Here is a 14,287-nt window from a genome sequence, read left to right as displayed (position 1 = left end):
GGTATATATATTATATACTTCATATAAACTCTCATTTTTGCCCCTTTTTTACGGCTAGAAGCTTCAAAATTCATCAAATTTCATCAAATAGTTACGTTTACGTCATATATTTTTGAAATACGTGATTCGTAGTCATAGTTTTTACATGCAGACCACAAAAAACGTGAAGCTTTGCATCCTCACACAGATTACCTACCTATTTTTTATTTTATATTTATCTTAAAAATCGTTTAGATATGTTCAAATTTCACTAAATGCTTACGTGTATAGCATATATTGTTGTCTGAGAAAATCATAGATACCGGTGGTATATATAGTATATATCCCATACAACCGATTGTTCAGATAAGAAACTTTGCGCAATTTCTTCCCCATTTTAACAGCTAGAAGCTTCAACTTTCACCAAATGCTTACGTGTATAGCATATATTGTTGTCTGAAAAAATCATTGAGATCGATGATATATATAGTATATATCTCATACAACCGATTGTTCAGTTAAGAAACTTTGCGCAATTTCTGCCCCTTTTTAACAGCTAGACGCTTCAAATTTCACCATATGCTTACGTATATAGCATATATTGTTGTCTGTAAAAATCATAGAGATCGGTGGTATATATATTATATACTTCATATAAACTGTCATTTTTGCCCCTTTTTTACGGCTAGAAGCTTCAAAATTCATAACATTTCATCAAATAGTTACGTTTACGTCATATATTGTTGAAATACGTGATTCGTAGTCATAGTTTTTACACGCAGACCACAAAAAACCTGAAACTTTCCATCCTCACACAAAGTACCTACCTATTTTTTATTTTATATTTATCTTAAAAATCGTTTAGGTATGTAGATCTGTTCCTAGATATTTCTTATCTTATACATCCGATGGTAATAGTCTAGTTGAGGGGTCGACTGCTAATACGCTACCAAAAATATCGAGTGAGGTGTCAAAAGACGCGTATTAATCTCGAGAACAATAATCCGAAGGCGGAAAAGAAAAATTTTATCTCTGTCCGGAGATATTTGCAGTTGAAGTTGGCGATTTCCATGTGGTTGTTGTTGTGTTAGTACCCACAAAAAAATTTGTGCATCACCGTGGCGGTAGCCACGGTTATACCACACACCCGGACTTGGCATGGCGTAGCCCAGGGTTATTTTTTATAATCGCGGCCGAAGGCCGCCAACGCAGAAAGGTGTTCTGCGCAAAAATTCCATGGATCCGACCCCCGGTTTCGGAGGTACCCGCGGGTCTTTTTTCGGTTTTTTGTTAATATCTTTTGAACGCGTTAAAATTTTTATTTTCCGCCTTCGGATTATTAATACTGATATCAAGACGCGTCGTTTGACACCTCTCTCGATATTTTTGGTAGTGTATTAGCAGTCGACCCCTCAACTAGACTATTACCCATCCGATTATTCGGAGATTACGAACGGGATAAGATTATTGTTCAGCCCCATTCATCAAAGGTATGAAGTCTTCGGCATAGCCGAAGACAGTCCCGTCCTTACTTGTTTTATCTGGAATTTAGGCTGTGTGCCAGTTTGCCTAAATTGCTACCTAAGTACACAAAAAACCTAAATCACTGGAAACTGCCGGCAAGGCAGTGCAAAAGAAAACATTTTGAATTTTTTTGAGCATACTTTTCAACCTAAATTGAAAAGTCAAGTTTTAAAAATAAACAAAATTTTTGATTTTTCTTCAATTTTGTTTTTCACTTTTAAATTTTCTGTGAAATGCGCATCTGCATACAAATATAGTCGTTAACATATAGCCAAGGCCCCGATGATTGGTGATGTGCTAGGTGTGGTGATCGATTGGTAAATATGGTGCGAATTAGTTGAGTTTTTGCAGTGAAACCAAATCGCCACACAATGATGGCAAAGAATGTGGATAGAAGTCTGCACAAATTTTTCAGAAATGGTCACTTACTGACCAAAATTGTGTAAATAGTGACATGCTTAATGTTAGCCCCTTCATTTTACCATAGATAGAGGCAGATCCCCTCAAGATGTGATCCAATACTGTCGGCGAAAAAGGCCCTACAAGTTGAATCAAATGCAGTTTCATGTATTGCTATCTTGGGAACTACTACTATGAACCCTTCTTAGTCCATGCCCATTTAAAGCATGCATATATGCAGATTGTAAATACAACAAAAGTTTCAAAGTGAAATTGTTTGTATTAATTTCCAAGCTTAAACAATTTAGATTGTCAAATGTACTCGCACAGTTTTGACAGCTTTCTACCTAAATTGTAGCAGTGCTGGAAATTTTCATTGGAATATTAGTTTAGGTACCTAAAATTTAGTCTACCTCGCACACAGCCTTGGTCATGATTCTCACCATTCTTTTTGTCTATCACCTGTACGAAAATATTCCACTGTAACAATTCAATGTCTTTTATCTACATGTCAAATTTAAAGAAAATTACAAAAACTACAAAATTTCTTATGTAAGTTTACGCATTTTTTAACATAACTACCACACTACTCATAAATATTAATTTTATTCAATATAGCAAACTAAATTCTTGTATTATAATGATTCTTGCAGCATGAAACCATTAAAAATCCAATTCGTTTGTATTGGTAAGTTTCGAGTACTAAAGAAAATGCAATCAAATATATTTCAATATGTGTAATATCAATAATTGAATGTTTTGCAGGCAATACATGCCGCTCGCCAATGGCGGAGAGTGTTATGAGGCACTGGGTGAAAGAGTACGATCTCAGCTGGAATATAGATAGCGCTGGACTGCGCACATGGAATGTTGGTCGTAAGCCAGACGAGCGTTGTATCAAAGTTCTAGCAGAGAATGGCCTCACAACCGAGCATGTTGGAAGAAAGGTGGTTAATAAAATTGAATTGAACTTTTTCTTCAATACCTTTTTGCATTGCAGATCGATTTAATGGACTTTTACAATTACGATTATATACTTGCTATGGATGAACATAATTTGCGTGAATTGCAAACGCTATGTAAGGATGAAAGTCAGCAGCGTTGCGCAAAAGTCGAGTTATTGGGCAAATATATAGATCGCGAAGAAGATCAAATTATAAATGATCCTTATTTTGTAAGTTAATTTGAAAAAAATTTAGTAACAGTTGAACAAGATATTATATTAGAATATTGTTTTAGGGCAATTCCATTGGTAGTTTCCGGTGTGCTTTTCTGCAAATAACGGAAAGCTGTCAAAATTTTATAGCTGCACATATGTACACTGATTAGTAATACTGGTGGAATTTGAAGAAAAAAATAGCAAAATTTTATTTAAAATGTATATAAATAGGAAATTGTAAACTTTATGTAAAAAACGTATATCTAAAGATAAGTTTTTATATTTTAGTAGTATGTAAATAAAATGAAGCTCGATTGTAAGCCGAAAATTTTCATTGTACTAGGTAAGATGTATAGATTCGCCTTGGTTATATCCAAGCGAGATAAGATCCAATACGCCGCCAAATTAATTCTATATATTCGACTTTCTCTGATTGTACCAAAGCACTGTATGGAAAATATCAAAAAGCAATCGCTGATGGATAATACTACCTTCTGCCGAATTCGCCTTAAATGATTCCTTTATTTACAAGTAAAAGTGAGGACGACGAATACAACTATAAAGATGAAAACTTACACGAAAGTAAATAGAAATGCGAATATAAAATATAAATAATTTTTAATCACAGCGAGATTATGTTGCAGTTTGGTTGTAGTAGTAGAATGTCGAATACTTTATCTTAAATTATTTAAATTACTTAAAATTTTAGTTTACAGAGTAAACAAATTCAGAGTAAAAATAGTGGGATTGGTTTCACCATATATTCACAACTCTCTTAAAGATGTTGTTATAGATGATAATTGTAAATTTTATATATCAAGCATTACACGCTTTAAATTATTCGACCTTCCAATACTGTTACATAAACTTCTTGTGATTAAAAACTATTGTCTAATTTTTAGTTCGGTTAGCTATAAAAGCGTAGTTTTTTAAACTGTTGTTTATTGTTAATTTTTGTCCTGATCTAAATTCAGTAAAAATATGGTTATGGTTTTGGTCTTGTGTCTGTTGATCTTATGTCACCCCACCATCCAAATATTGCATTGGTCCCTGGTAAGTGTACAATTTTTGAATTAAATCTGTCTGTTTAAAGTGGGTCAAAATCGAGTCCAAAACTGTCAATTACATACACACAAACAGCTGTAGCTAATATAAATGTGTTAAAAAGAAGAGGCGATTAAAACACACAGACCTGAAGGTTCGAGAAAAAATCGTTGCCGATGCAATCGGGCTGGTGCGAGAAGGTGTTAGTACCGGAGCCTGATGGATTCATGGCTATCCAAATCCGCAACACTTCTCTAAACCTCTGGTGATTTAAGGGCGAATGATTGGGAATGGAAGGGAGGGGAACAACGAAAGGGAACGGAGGGGGAAAGAGGCAGATGGTTGGAGAAAGGAGAGGTTAGGTTAGGTTGAACTGGCTGTCAATAAAGACCTCACAATCAGGTGCCGCCCCTAATAGCTGGAGCCTTCACCTGGCGTGCGCAGAACACGAACAGAACGCGCACAACCGTTTCTTCCTGCAGCTCATACTTCCTGCACTTGCTGTTACTGACGAGGCTTAACTTATAAGCATGTGACGCCAGAAGGTAATGGCCAATTAGTATGCCCATCGTGAGCATTAAGTCTTTCTCCTCAGAGATATGAGCCACATTGAGGTGAAAGAAGAGAAAGAAGAAAACGATTTTAACGAAAAGTGCGATCAAGAGCAAAATTAAATATACACAGAAAGCGGAAAACTAAGATGATTGTACATTAGACTGGGTCGAAAAAAAACTGTAAGTGACCGCCTTTAAGTTCGAAGCTTTGAAATTTTCTAATCAATTCTTTTATTTGCATTCCTTCTAATGTTTTTTTTTTACAGTTTTGAACTCGTTTCCATATAATTTAGCCTGCTAGTCCTGTTTGTAGCCCCTTAAAGTATGCTTCTCGGTTTTATTCTAAAAATTCAACTTCGGCTGGATTTGCGAGACTAAAAAAAAGCATTTTGAGCCCCTCCCAACATAGCCTCACATTTCTAAATTCTGCAACTCTTTAATTTCCTTAGAGAACCGACCCAGTCTAAAGTAATTGTGCTCAGTATCTACTTATTTTTTTTTAGTTATTCAATTATTATATTTATCTTCTCATTCAATTTTACAAAATAAACCAAAAAAAAAAAAAATTACACAACCTCTCCCTTAATGACACGTTCCAAAAACACATTCCAATCCTTTTCCAGCTGTGCATACGCCACCACTTTCTCAGTATTATTCATTGCCGAATACTTAATTGAATTCCATACCAAACTTTTGAGTATCTTCAAGCCAGCATTTTCTGGTGCAAAGCTCATTATAGCATAGTAGAAGTCGTAGCTCAGGCCTTTAGCTTGCCAAAATCCTAGATCAACATTTGTTATGACCATTGGCAGGTCCTTGGACATTAAATAGCCGGCAGGATAATTTCGCAAATCCATAACCAAGTCTAAAACCTGATTAGAAATCGGACTAATTTCCAATGCGATGTCACGTTCTTTCACGGCTTCTGTTAAGACGGGATGCTTCATAAGCGCATAGCCATGGCCAATACGTGTGGTGTTCAATAGTATCGCATCTACTAAATTTAAATCCGTTGATGTACCGAACCAATCTGCGCGTAGAAAAAAATGCGTTATACGGAGTTAAATATTTTTTTAAAAATTGTTTATTTTGAGCAAACAGATCTTACTTGTTTCGCCTGCATGAAAGAAATATTTCGCGGTTCGTGGTAGATCCTGCAAAAACGGCAAAAATGTGTGTAAAGGTTTGCCCTTGTACTCTTGGCCTATTAGGTCAAAGCCAATAACAAAATTTGGATAGCATGCACTATAAATGCATATATGAAGATTGTACAAATTTTACTTGACATATTTTTTGTTTGTGGGTAAACGGTACTTACTGCAGATCCTTAAACTTCTCAAGTGCTTTTTGTACTTTATGTATCTTAGAGCCTCGACCTGTTGCGTATATTATTTTCATGCCTAGGAAACCCGGATGTAAGCGCTTGAAATCATCAACACTTTTCATAAACCATTCGATTGCTTCATACTCGGTTGCGACTGTAGTACCATTATTAGGCCCGTAGAGCTAGAGAAAATAAAAATGTAAATTAAATCATATAAAACTGGTATTTCTCCCTCTCCCTTGCACTAACGCCTATGAGCTTATGAAATTGTTGTTATTGTTGTAAATTGGGCGAGTCCCTCCACACTTCTTAGCCGTATAAAATGGGAAAGCCTCCGTTTCTATCGCTAGCCCGAATATTTATACAACTATTGCACTGTTTTAATTCCTAAATAAGTTGTAAATCTTTAAAACTAATCTAACGGAATAAAATGATAAGCTCGTCTTTTTACTTAGACCACCTCCCCTAGCCTCCTCCTTAGATACTTATGTTTCAATCAAATCTTCCCGCATAAAATTTGAAAGTCCCCTCCTAGCAACGCCTCCCCAGCGGGTTAGGGGGTCAGAATATATCCGCGGTAGGTATGCCTTTCGTAAGAGGCGACTAAAATACCAGATTCAAGGGGCTGCGTATTGCAACCCTTCAGGTTGCCAGCGCAATATATAGCTTTTCCAAACCCAATTGTCAACCTCACCTATCCGCGGCGCATCCTGTTTCACTAACAGACGAGGCTCTGGCGACCCCAAGCTCCTCATGGAACTTGAGGGTAGGGTGGGAGAGATGGCCTGAAGGTTTAAAGCAACATAATGGTGCTGTGTTACCGGAGCGTACCGGATCTGTATCCGACGAAGGACCATCACATCGATAACACTCCCCAAAGCCTTCGGGGAACAACCTTATCACTACAACAACAACAACAGCAACGCCCGTGAATTTATCAAACTTTTTCACTGTCATCAGCCTTTCACACGTCCACAAACCTAAATCAGGGCTCTTCAAAACTGAAACTGTGTCATTAGTTGGATATTAGACTTACTGGTGTAAATTTCATGCGCACTTCTCCATACATAATGTTATCCTCGTATATCTCCGTCATTAGCTGCCAATTGAATGCTCGAAAGGCTGGCTCGTATATCATCGTATCGGTGAAAGTCGTGAAGATACCTTCAAAACGCTCCCAAACCTTGTTAATCGTATTGTACACTACTACATTGCAAACAAAAAGATTAGACCGTGAGAAACCCATCCAGCACATAATCTGGCTAAACCATGGCACTCTACTTACAATGCGGCAGTCGGGTATTTAAAGTAAATTTTGTCTTTAAAAATTCATCATACAGGCTTTTTAACAAAGCACGCTCACACTGCTCCTGCACTATAAAATATTTCGAACGACATCCATGTACCTTCGGTTCGTCACGAAAGCTTAGTACCATGTTACCATTTGGTTTATAACATTTCCGCAAACCAGGCATATAACTGAGATTTCTAATCATCCAATCCAATAGAGACTAATGGTGTGCGATGGAAATGCAGACTGGCACCTTTTGGCATGGCTTGCAGAAATTTAAAGACATTGCTCTGTTAAATCAAGGGTTTGGCTTTGAAAAAATGTAGTGCCGGTGCATGATCTTCTTGTTAATCCATGCCGTGGTTGAGCTCGGCAAGTTTGTGGCGCATAAAGATTTGATGAGCTTGCAGCTCTTTGTCGTTCAATATCAAATGGCCCCCAGTAAGTAAAAGTTCCTCTGTTTTAACCATTTTGTCACGTTGCTGTTCATAGTCTGGAGCGGAAATAAATAAATTTATATCATTTAGAGAGATTTTAATTATAATTTTAAAATATTGCATCACTCTATTTCTTTCTCCCTCCATATTTCCTTCTTCCTTTCGGTTTTCTCTATCGTTCTTTTTTTCCAAAAAAAATCCGTTCACTTTTTCTCTTTACTTTAACTTTGCGGCCGCCGCACTGTGGCATTTTTGCTTGATTTAGACGCGAAAAATTAATAACTTACTCAAAAATGAATATATTTCATTCAAACCAAGTGTATATGTTTGTATGCCTCATCCCCCATCAGTGAGGATAGGCGAAGGGGTGGGGGGGGGGGGCCTTCAAAGTTTCTGACTTTACCCCAAACAAAAACTTTCTTATAGCCTTATATTGTTCTTTGGTTCACAATTGAATACACCTATATTTAAATTTCTTGAAGCGAGCTTTCCAAGACAATTAACATTGGTGTAATTCACTTGAATCCATCTCATACGAAGCTTTGATAAAAAATTCGAACTTTACTGCAGCATTCATTACATAATCCCTCGTCTCTATTTACTCCCTCCCTAAAACAGTACACACGTGGTCTAAAACGGCTTTATCCTTTTGCGACCACGTTCTGCAACCCACACCTCATACAACTCCCTCTTTGTGATCGTCATTATACCAAAAGGAGGACCTAGGGGGATGAAGAATCATTTGAGTTATATGCAATAATATTGAATTATTGTAGAAAATCAAAAATTATTGTGGTACAGCGTGGTTCTAACTTTTGGCAGGCTTTTCTTTTCACCGTTTTATATGTATATTTTCAGCACAAAAATAATACACATTAAAACTCATAATAAAAGTTTTATTTAATTTTAAACAACGCCCTATTTCACTTCTGCAAATTGTATTATTTAGCGCGTCATTTGATAGCAGATTATTAAATGAAGAATAATAATTATAAAAAATGATAATTACCGTTATATACTGTGGACATTTTAAAAAGAAACTGCATTCAAATTTCAAAAAAAAAAAATGACTTCAAAATTTTTACTTTCTCGCATATAAACCAAGCAAGAATGCCACTGTGCGCCGGGGTGTGGTGGTAGCATCCTCCGCCTACAACAACGAAGGTCCGGGGTTCAGCTCCCGGGAAAAGTAACATAAAAAGTTTTAGAAACAAGTTTTTTCAGTTAGGAAAAAGTATTTATAAGCGGCAGTAACTTAGCAAACACACCCAGTGATTTTCTGCCATGAAAAAATTCTCAGTAAAAATTAAATTTCCTTGCAGATGAGGTTCGGAGTCTCAATAAAACATGAAGGCCCGTCCCACAAATTTGAAGGGGGAAATTGAAAGGAAAACGATGCAAATTGGAAGAGAATTTCGGCCTAAATCTCTTCGGAAATGGATCTCGCATAGTACCTTTTCGAAGCAATTACCCGCAGTTGTTGGAAGTTTCTAAAATTTTGGTCCAGTAGTTTTCAGATATTAAGCATCGCAGCCACGACCAAGTAAAAGTTTGAAATTTTACTATGTATGGGAAGCGCCACGTTTCTTTTTCTAATAGCCTTCATTTCTTGGCTTGAGCATGCGTGATTTGGTGTCATCCCGGTCTCTAGGGTGGACAATTCTAGAGATATTCAGTACCCTAAATTCGGTTTACGTTGCGGATGCCCCCTTTTTCAACTTTCACCAGATTACAAAATTTCGTTATCAAAAAGTTTCATAAATTTTGTTTTATTTTTATAAAAGCGGAATTCATGTATAAATTGCCATGCATCGTGAAATGCCAAAATTTTGTGCCTACTGCTATTTTCATGCTCAAGAAAAATGCAAAATTTTTCTTGAATGTTGGCTTTTGATCTGCGTAAAGCGCTTAATAATACCAAAATGTAAGCGTTCGATTTCAAAGTATTTTCGAAAGTACTCTTTCAAAAGATATTAAACAAAAACCGAAAAATGACCCGCGGAAACGACCACATGAAAATAGCCAACTTCGACTACAAATATCTCCCGGCAGAGATAAAATTTTTCTTTTCCGCCTTCGGATTATTGTTGTTGGTAAATACGCGCCTTTTGACACCTCTCTCGATATTTTTGGTAGCGTATTAGCAGTCGACCCCTCAACTAGACTTTTACCGACAACTCAAACATCAATTTGCTTGTAATTAAAAACTCTTTAAGAGCACATTTTTTATTTCTGTGAAATAAATTTCTATTTTTAAAATTTTTGCAAAAACCGTGCAAAAAAAATTGTTCTGGAGCACATTTTTGCACGCAAGGAAAACCACATACGCAAAATTTTACTCTCTGATATTCCGTTGAGAAAAAAATGGCCGGCAGTATTGATGCTAAATATTTTCATTTTCACACCTTGGACTTGCAGATTTTCCATAAAAAATTTTATTTTTCAAATACTTTAAGTATTGAACATTTGAATATTTGTTTTCTTTGGATATTTCAATTTTGTTCTGTAAAGTATTTGAAAAATAAAATTTCTCGACCTTTTGGGGGGAATGTCCGCCGAGGATTATACGATTTTCATCCATGAGTTACGCAATGACATCTACTTAGACTGCTTATGATTTCGAGGGCGGCATCTTTGGCCGAATAGTCACTCCTTAATGTTTCAGGGTGTTTCTCTGGTATAGCGCGGCAGCATAGCGCGACAAAAACATCCCTTAGAAAGTCTTCGAAGCTACACCTAGAGCATCAAGGAAAGTGACGTGGACGAAGGTATATATGAGTTCCAAGTTGAAGTCCTATAGCTTCTGTGCTGGCATATGGTGTAAGGGTCAGGAGGCATGGTAGCGACTGGTTGCCGGGATTGCTACTGTTCGCACATCGGAAATTGTAGCTCTAAAAAACTGGATGCGCCCTGTGCCACGAGAGTCATGAGTATTAGTAGACCATTAATAGCAACCGAAAGTCGCCTTTGTGCATGACCGCCAAGGAGTCACAAATGATTTAAAGAAATTGCGTTCCCGACGATTATTAGGAGTTAACGCCAGGTGAAACTACGCTTTGCACGAGATATACAGACAAAAGTGTGACCATTTTATGTATTTCTATTTATTTTCAGCGGACCCAGCAGTACCAATTCCAAAGATCGGGGTTAGGTTCGAAGCCTGGAGTAAGTGAACGAGGGACAATCCCTCCGCAAGGAGCTATTCCTGAAAATGTTTGAACGATCTGCGAGATTTTCAGGCAAAAACTCTGGATCTTTCCGAAATGGCCAAAACGTTTATTTCCTTAAATACATACACACAAAACTTTTCCTAAATATTATATTTTATCCAGGTTTTTATCTACATACATCTTCCTGAAATTTGATCGAGTCCGATGCTTCTTTTCCAATGGACCTTTTCTTCTCTACACTCTTGGGAGGAAGCTGTGTGTAATATACGTATGATCTGAGAAGACGGCCTCTCAAGGATCCTACAGTCATTCTTTGATATGTCCTTCTCAGAGCGCATTGTAGTCAGTAGAAACGCAACCATTGTTAGCCACTTGTAGGCTGAGGGGCTTCAATATTGTGTCAGTAAGCAACATGTCAGCATAAAAGTCCGTTTTTCCCCTCTCGATGGCTGTAAGGGATAGTGGTTCATAAAGACTGCAGGCACAGTGAAACCCTCAGTTTTCACGGCATATATGCCGAACCCTTGCTCGCTCATTCAAAAAAAAACCCCCTCCAGATGATACCCTGGTGATATAGTGCTATCCCTCCACCATTGGTCGAAAATTATCAACTTCAACTGCAAATTGTTGTCGAGATCAATACGCGTCATTTTACACTCCTCTAGATATTTTTTTGTCGCGTATTATCATTAGCTGTTCTAGACTTCTACTTTTAATTCGAAATACGCTCTAACCTAATAAACATTTGGGTCACATTAGAGCTCTAGTTGATAACTGGCATTCTTCTCAAATCTGTAGCGTTGTTTCTCAACATAAAAAGGGAATAGTTTTCATCTTGTACTCAAGTGCGATTCTCCCATTGGACTCAAATGTGAGATTCCAATACTGCATTTTATTTGTTTATTTATGCACAAAAAAACTGTTTACCTTGGTAGTGCCACTATGGAGAAGTTTTTAATTTTCAACTTCACCTCAACTCGTTATCCAACTTAGAAATGTGCTGTCTATAGATTTGAAAATTATAAATTTAGAGCATAGTTAGATATCAACTTGCGAATTATATATTTTTCGAAGGCTGGAGAAATATTTTGTCGATGTTTGTTGGAAATGTCAATATATACACATATCTAACTTACTTGAATCCTTGTCAACGATTTGTGAACTGGAATTCTCCGTAAACATTCGATTCTCTACCTGTGGCGCCACAATCTTCTCTGCTGGCGGAGAACTTCGAGCGTCTGAAAGTAATAATTTGTTATAGCGTGTTCTTAACGTACTTCTGTTATATTTTCTCATACCGCATTTGTTAAAAATAACCAGCGTGAAGGTAACACATAGTAGTAAAATGTCATAACACGGCTTTTTTACCATTTTTAGAAAATCTCAAATGATAATTCAGTAAATTACAAAAATTAGAAGTAAATTTTAAATTTGTGGCTACATACTTAAAAGAAAACCAATGCATTGTTACGCGCATAAACGATGCTATCAGATGTCCAGTAGAGCTTCTTTACTGCCTTTCTGAAATACAATTACACCGATTTACATCAAACGAAATCACACCGCTGCACAAAAATTAAAAAAGTCATCTGCACATTTCACCGATGTTATCTTTACTTCAACGAGGTGTATAAATAATTAAATAAACTTTAATATATTCAAAATTAAGTACTTAATTTTCAATTTGTCCATACACATTTAGCCACTCCAATTTGCAGTCATACTAATTGTTTGCAATAACAGCGACCGGGTAAGTTTTTACTATCGCATAATTTTGGTAATTACGCTAACTATTCACAGCAGGGATTGCAAATAACTGCTATCGGTCAAAATGTCAACCAAAAAAACATACTGAAGGTGTAAGGCCATTATTTCGGGACTGTTTTGTAAACATTTCTGGTGAATTCAGAACCACTTCAACATTATTTTAATGATTATTGCGAAACTATTTCAGGATCACTTCTGGAATATTTTCGGAATAAATTCGACGCAATTTCGGGACTGATTTGGAAAAATTTCAGTATTACTTCGGGACTATTATATGTAGATAACTTTTTGGAGAAACTCCAGACTATTTGGAAACTATTTTAGAGCTATTACAGAATCATTTCAAGCTTATTTCCGGAATCATTGCAAAACATTTTTTTTAAACGAAGTAACTATAGTTTATTGGGGGCGAAATTAAAATTAAAAAAAAATATGTTTTAAAAAGCGCTTCTTATAATTGTTGCGAACCCTGATTCACACATTTTTTACGCGTTCACTGAATTCTCGTTAGTGATTATCATTGAATATAATATTATGATTAAATATAACTAAATTGCAAACTAAATCTGATAATCAAAAGTTTCTTTTTTTTTCAAATTTTAGGTGTTTTGTAAAAATCAATTTAGTTTTAATACCAAAAATTTGATTACCATCAGCAAGATAATTAAAAGCGGATCTCCGTAACACCAGATGCATGAGCGCTAATCTAGACATGTAAATTTTTCAGCAAAATAGCTACTTTAATAAACTGAGCTCAGTCTTTTAACATTGTTATGTCCAAAATGTGGCCATTGTCCTCCTCTGATCATTAACTATCTATGTCGTGTGTGGTTCGGAGTTGGTGGCTTAAATTTAAGTAGCGTTGAATTAAATATTATAAAAAAGTGTTCACTCGGCAAACTTAAATCAAGCTAGTATCCGTTGTTGTTGTAGCGATAAAGACATACCCCTAAGGTTTTGGGGAGTATTAGCGATGTTCATGGTCCTATGCTGGATTTAGGTCCGGTACGTTCCGGTAACCACCATTAGCACCATTTAGGTAACGCACCCGCACCCCTACCAGAGCGTTGCCTGCTAAATATGTAGTATGTGCACGATAAATTTATATTTTTAACAGGTTTCACCTCGTGACAATTGGATTGCGTAAGCTGGAAAGTTATAAAGCTTTGTATTGCGCTTATCAACCCCTTAAATCCCAACTCACATCCGTTCTGATAAATGGTGCAGAACATCATATATTCTGCCAAAACCAGATGGGATTGTTTTGGGAGAATTCGTGTAAATAGATTTTAAAAAAATATTATTAATATTAAATATTACGATTTGGCCCGGAAGCTATTCTTAGCGGGACTGGCCGCCGAGAAGGACCATATGTTATTGGAAGCGCTTGTTTCCTATTGACGCCAGGTAGCACAATGAAACAATTTTTGGCGTGATTTTTTGACCGACAAATTAAAAAAAAAAACAATACTTGGCGTTTTTTACTACCGACGAAATGTAGGCCGAGCTTCCCTTCCAATTTACATCGTGCTCATTTTTGATTTTTCCGGCCGTCTAATAGTTAAAGTTACCGGTTTTAAAAAGAGGTTTCAGAAAGTTACAAGCTCTTAAAAAAGGTTTTAAAAAAGTGACCTATTCA

General features: G+C 36.4%; 1 protein-coding gene and 1 pseudogene across 2 annotated transcripts; one reads left to right on the top strand and one right to left on the bottom strand.

The window, feature by feature from the left end:
- Nucleotides 1-2,259: 2,259 nt before the first annotated feature.
- On the top strand, nt 2,260-3,922 carry Argp (Arginine phosphatase). 2 transcript variants are annotated; one of them, XM_067776327.1, is made up of 5 exons: nt 2,260-2,454; nt 2,556-2,590; nt 2,668-2,849; nt 2,903-3,076; nt 3,142-3,922. In XM_067776327.1, exons 1-5 carry the CDS (start codon nt 2,396-2,398, stop codon nt 3,229-3,231), a joined length of 540 nt encoding a protein of 179 aa, XP_067632428.1. In that variant the 5' UTR covers nt 2,260-2,395; the 3' UTR covers nt 3,232-3,922. The 2 variants fall into 2 exon arrangements, with proteins under 2 accessions (XP_067632428.1, XP_067632436.1); XM_067776335.1 differs by having other exon boundaries at nt 2,317-2,454; nt 2,521-2,590; nt 3,142-3,919.
- A 1,303-nt stretch (nt 3,923-5,225) lies between these two features.
- Nucleotides 5,226-12,873, bottom strand: LOC137245513 (adenosine deaminase 2-like; annotated as a pseudogene).
- Between the last annotated feature and the right edge of the window lie 1,414 nt (nt 12,874-14,287).

Source organism: Eurosta solidaginis, chromosome 1 (assembly GCF_040869045.1).
Source record: "Eurosta solidaginis isolate ZX-2024a chromosome 1, ASM4086904v1, whole genome shotgun sequence".
Taxonomy (NCBI): Eukaryota; Metazoa; Arthropoda; class Insecta; order Diptera; family Tephritidae; genus Eurosta; species Eurosta solidaginis.
Note: the sequence above shows the minus strand (reverse complement) of the source record. Positions and strands in the feature narration are given on the sequence as shown.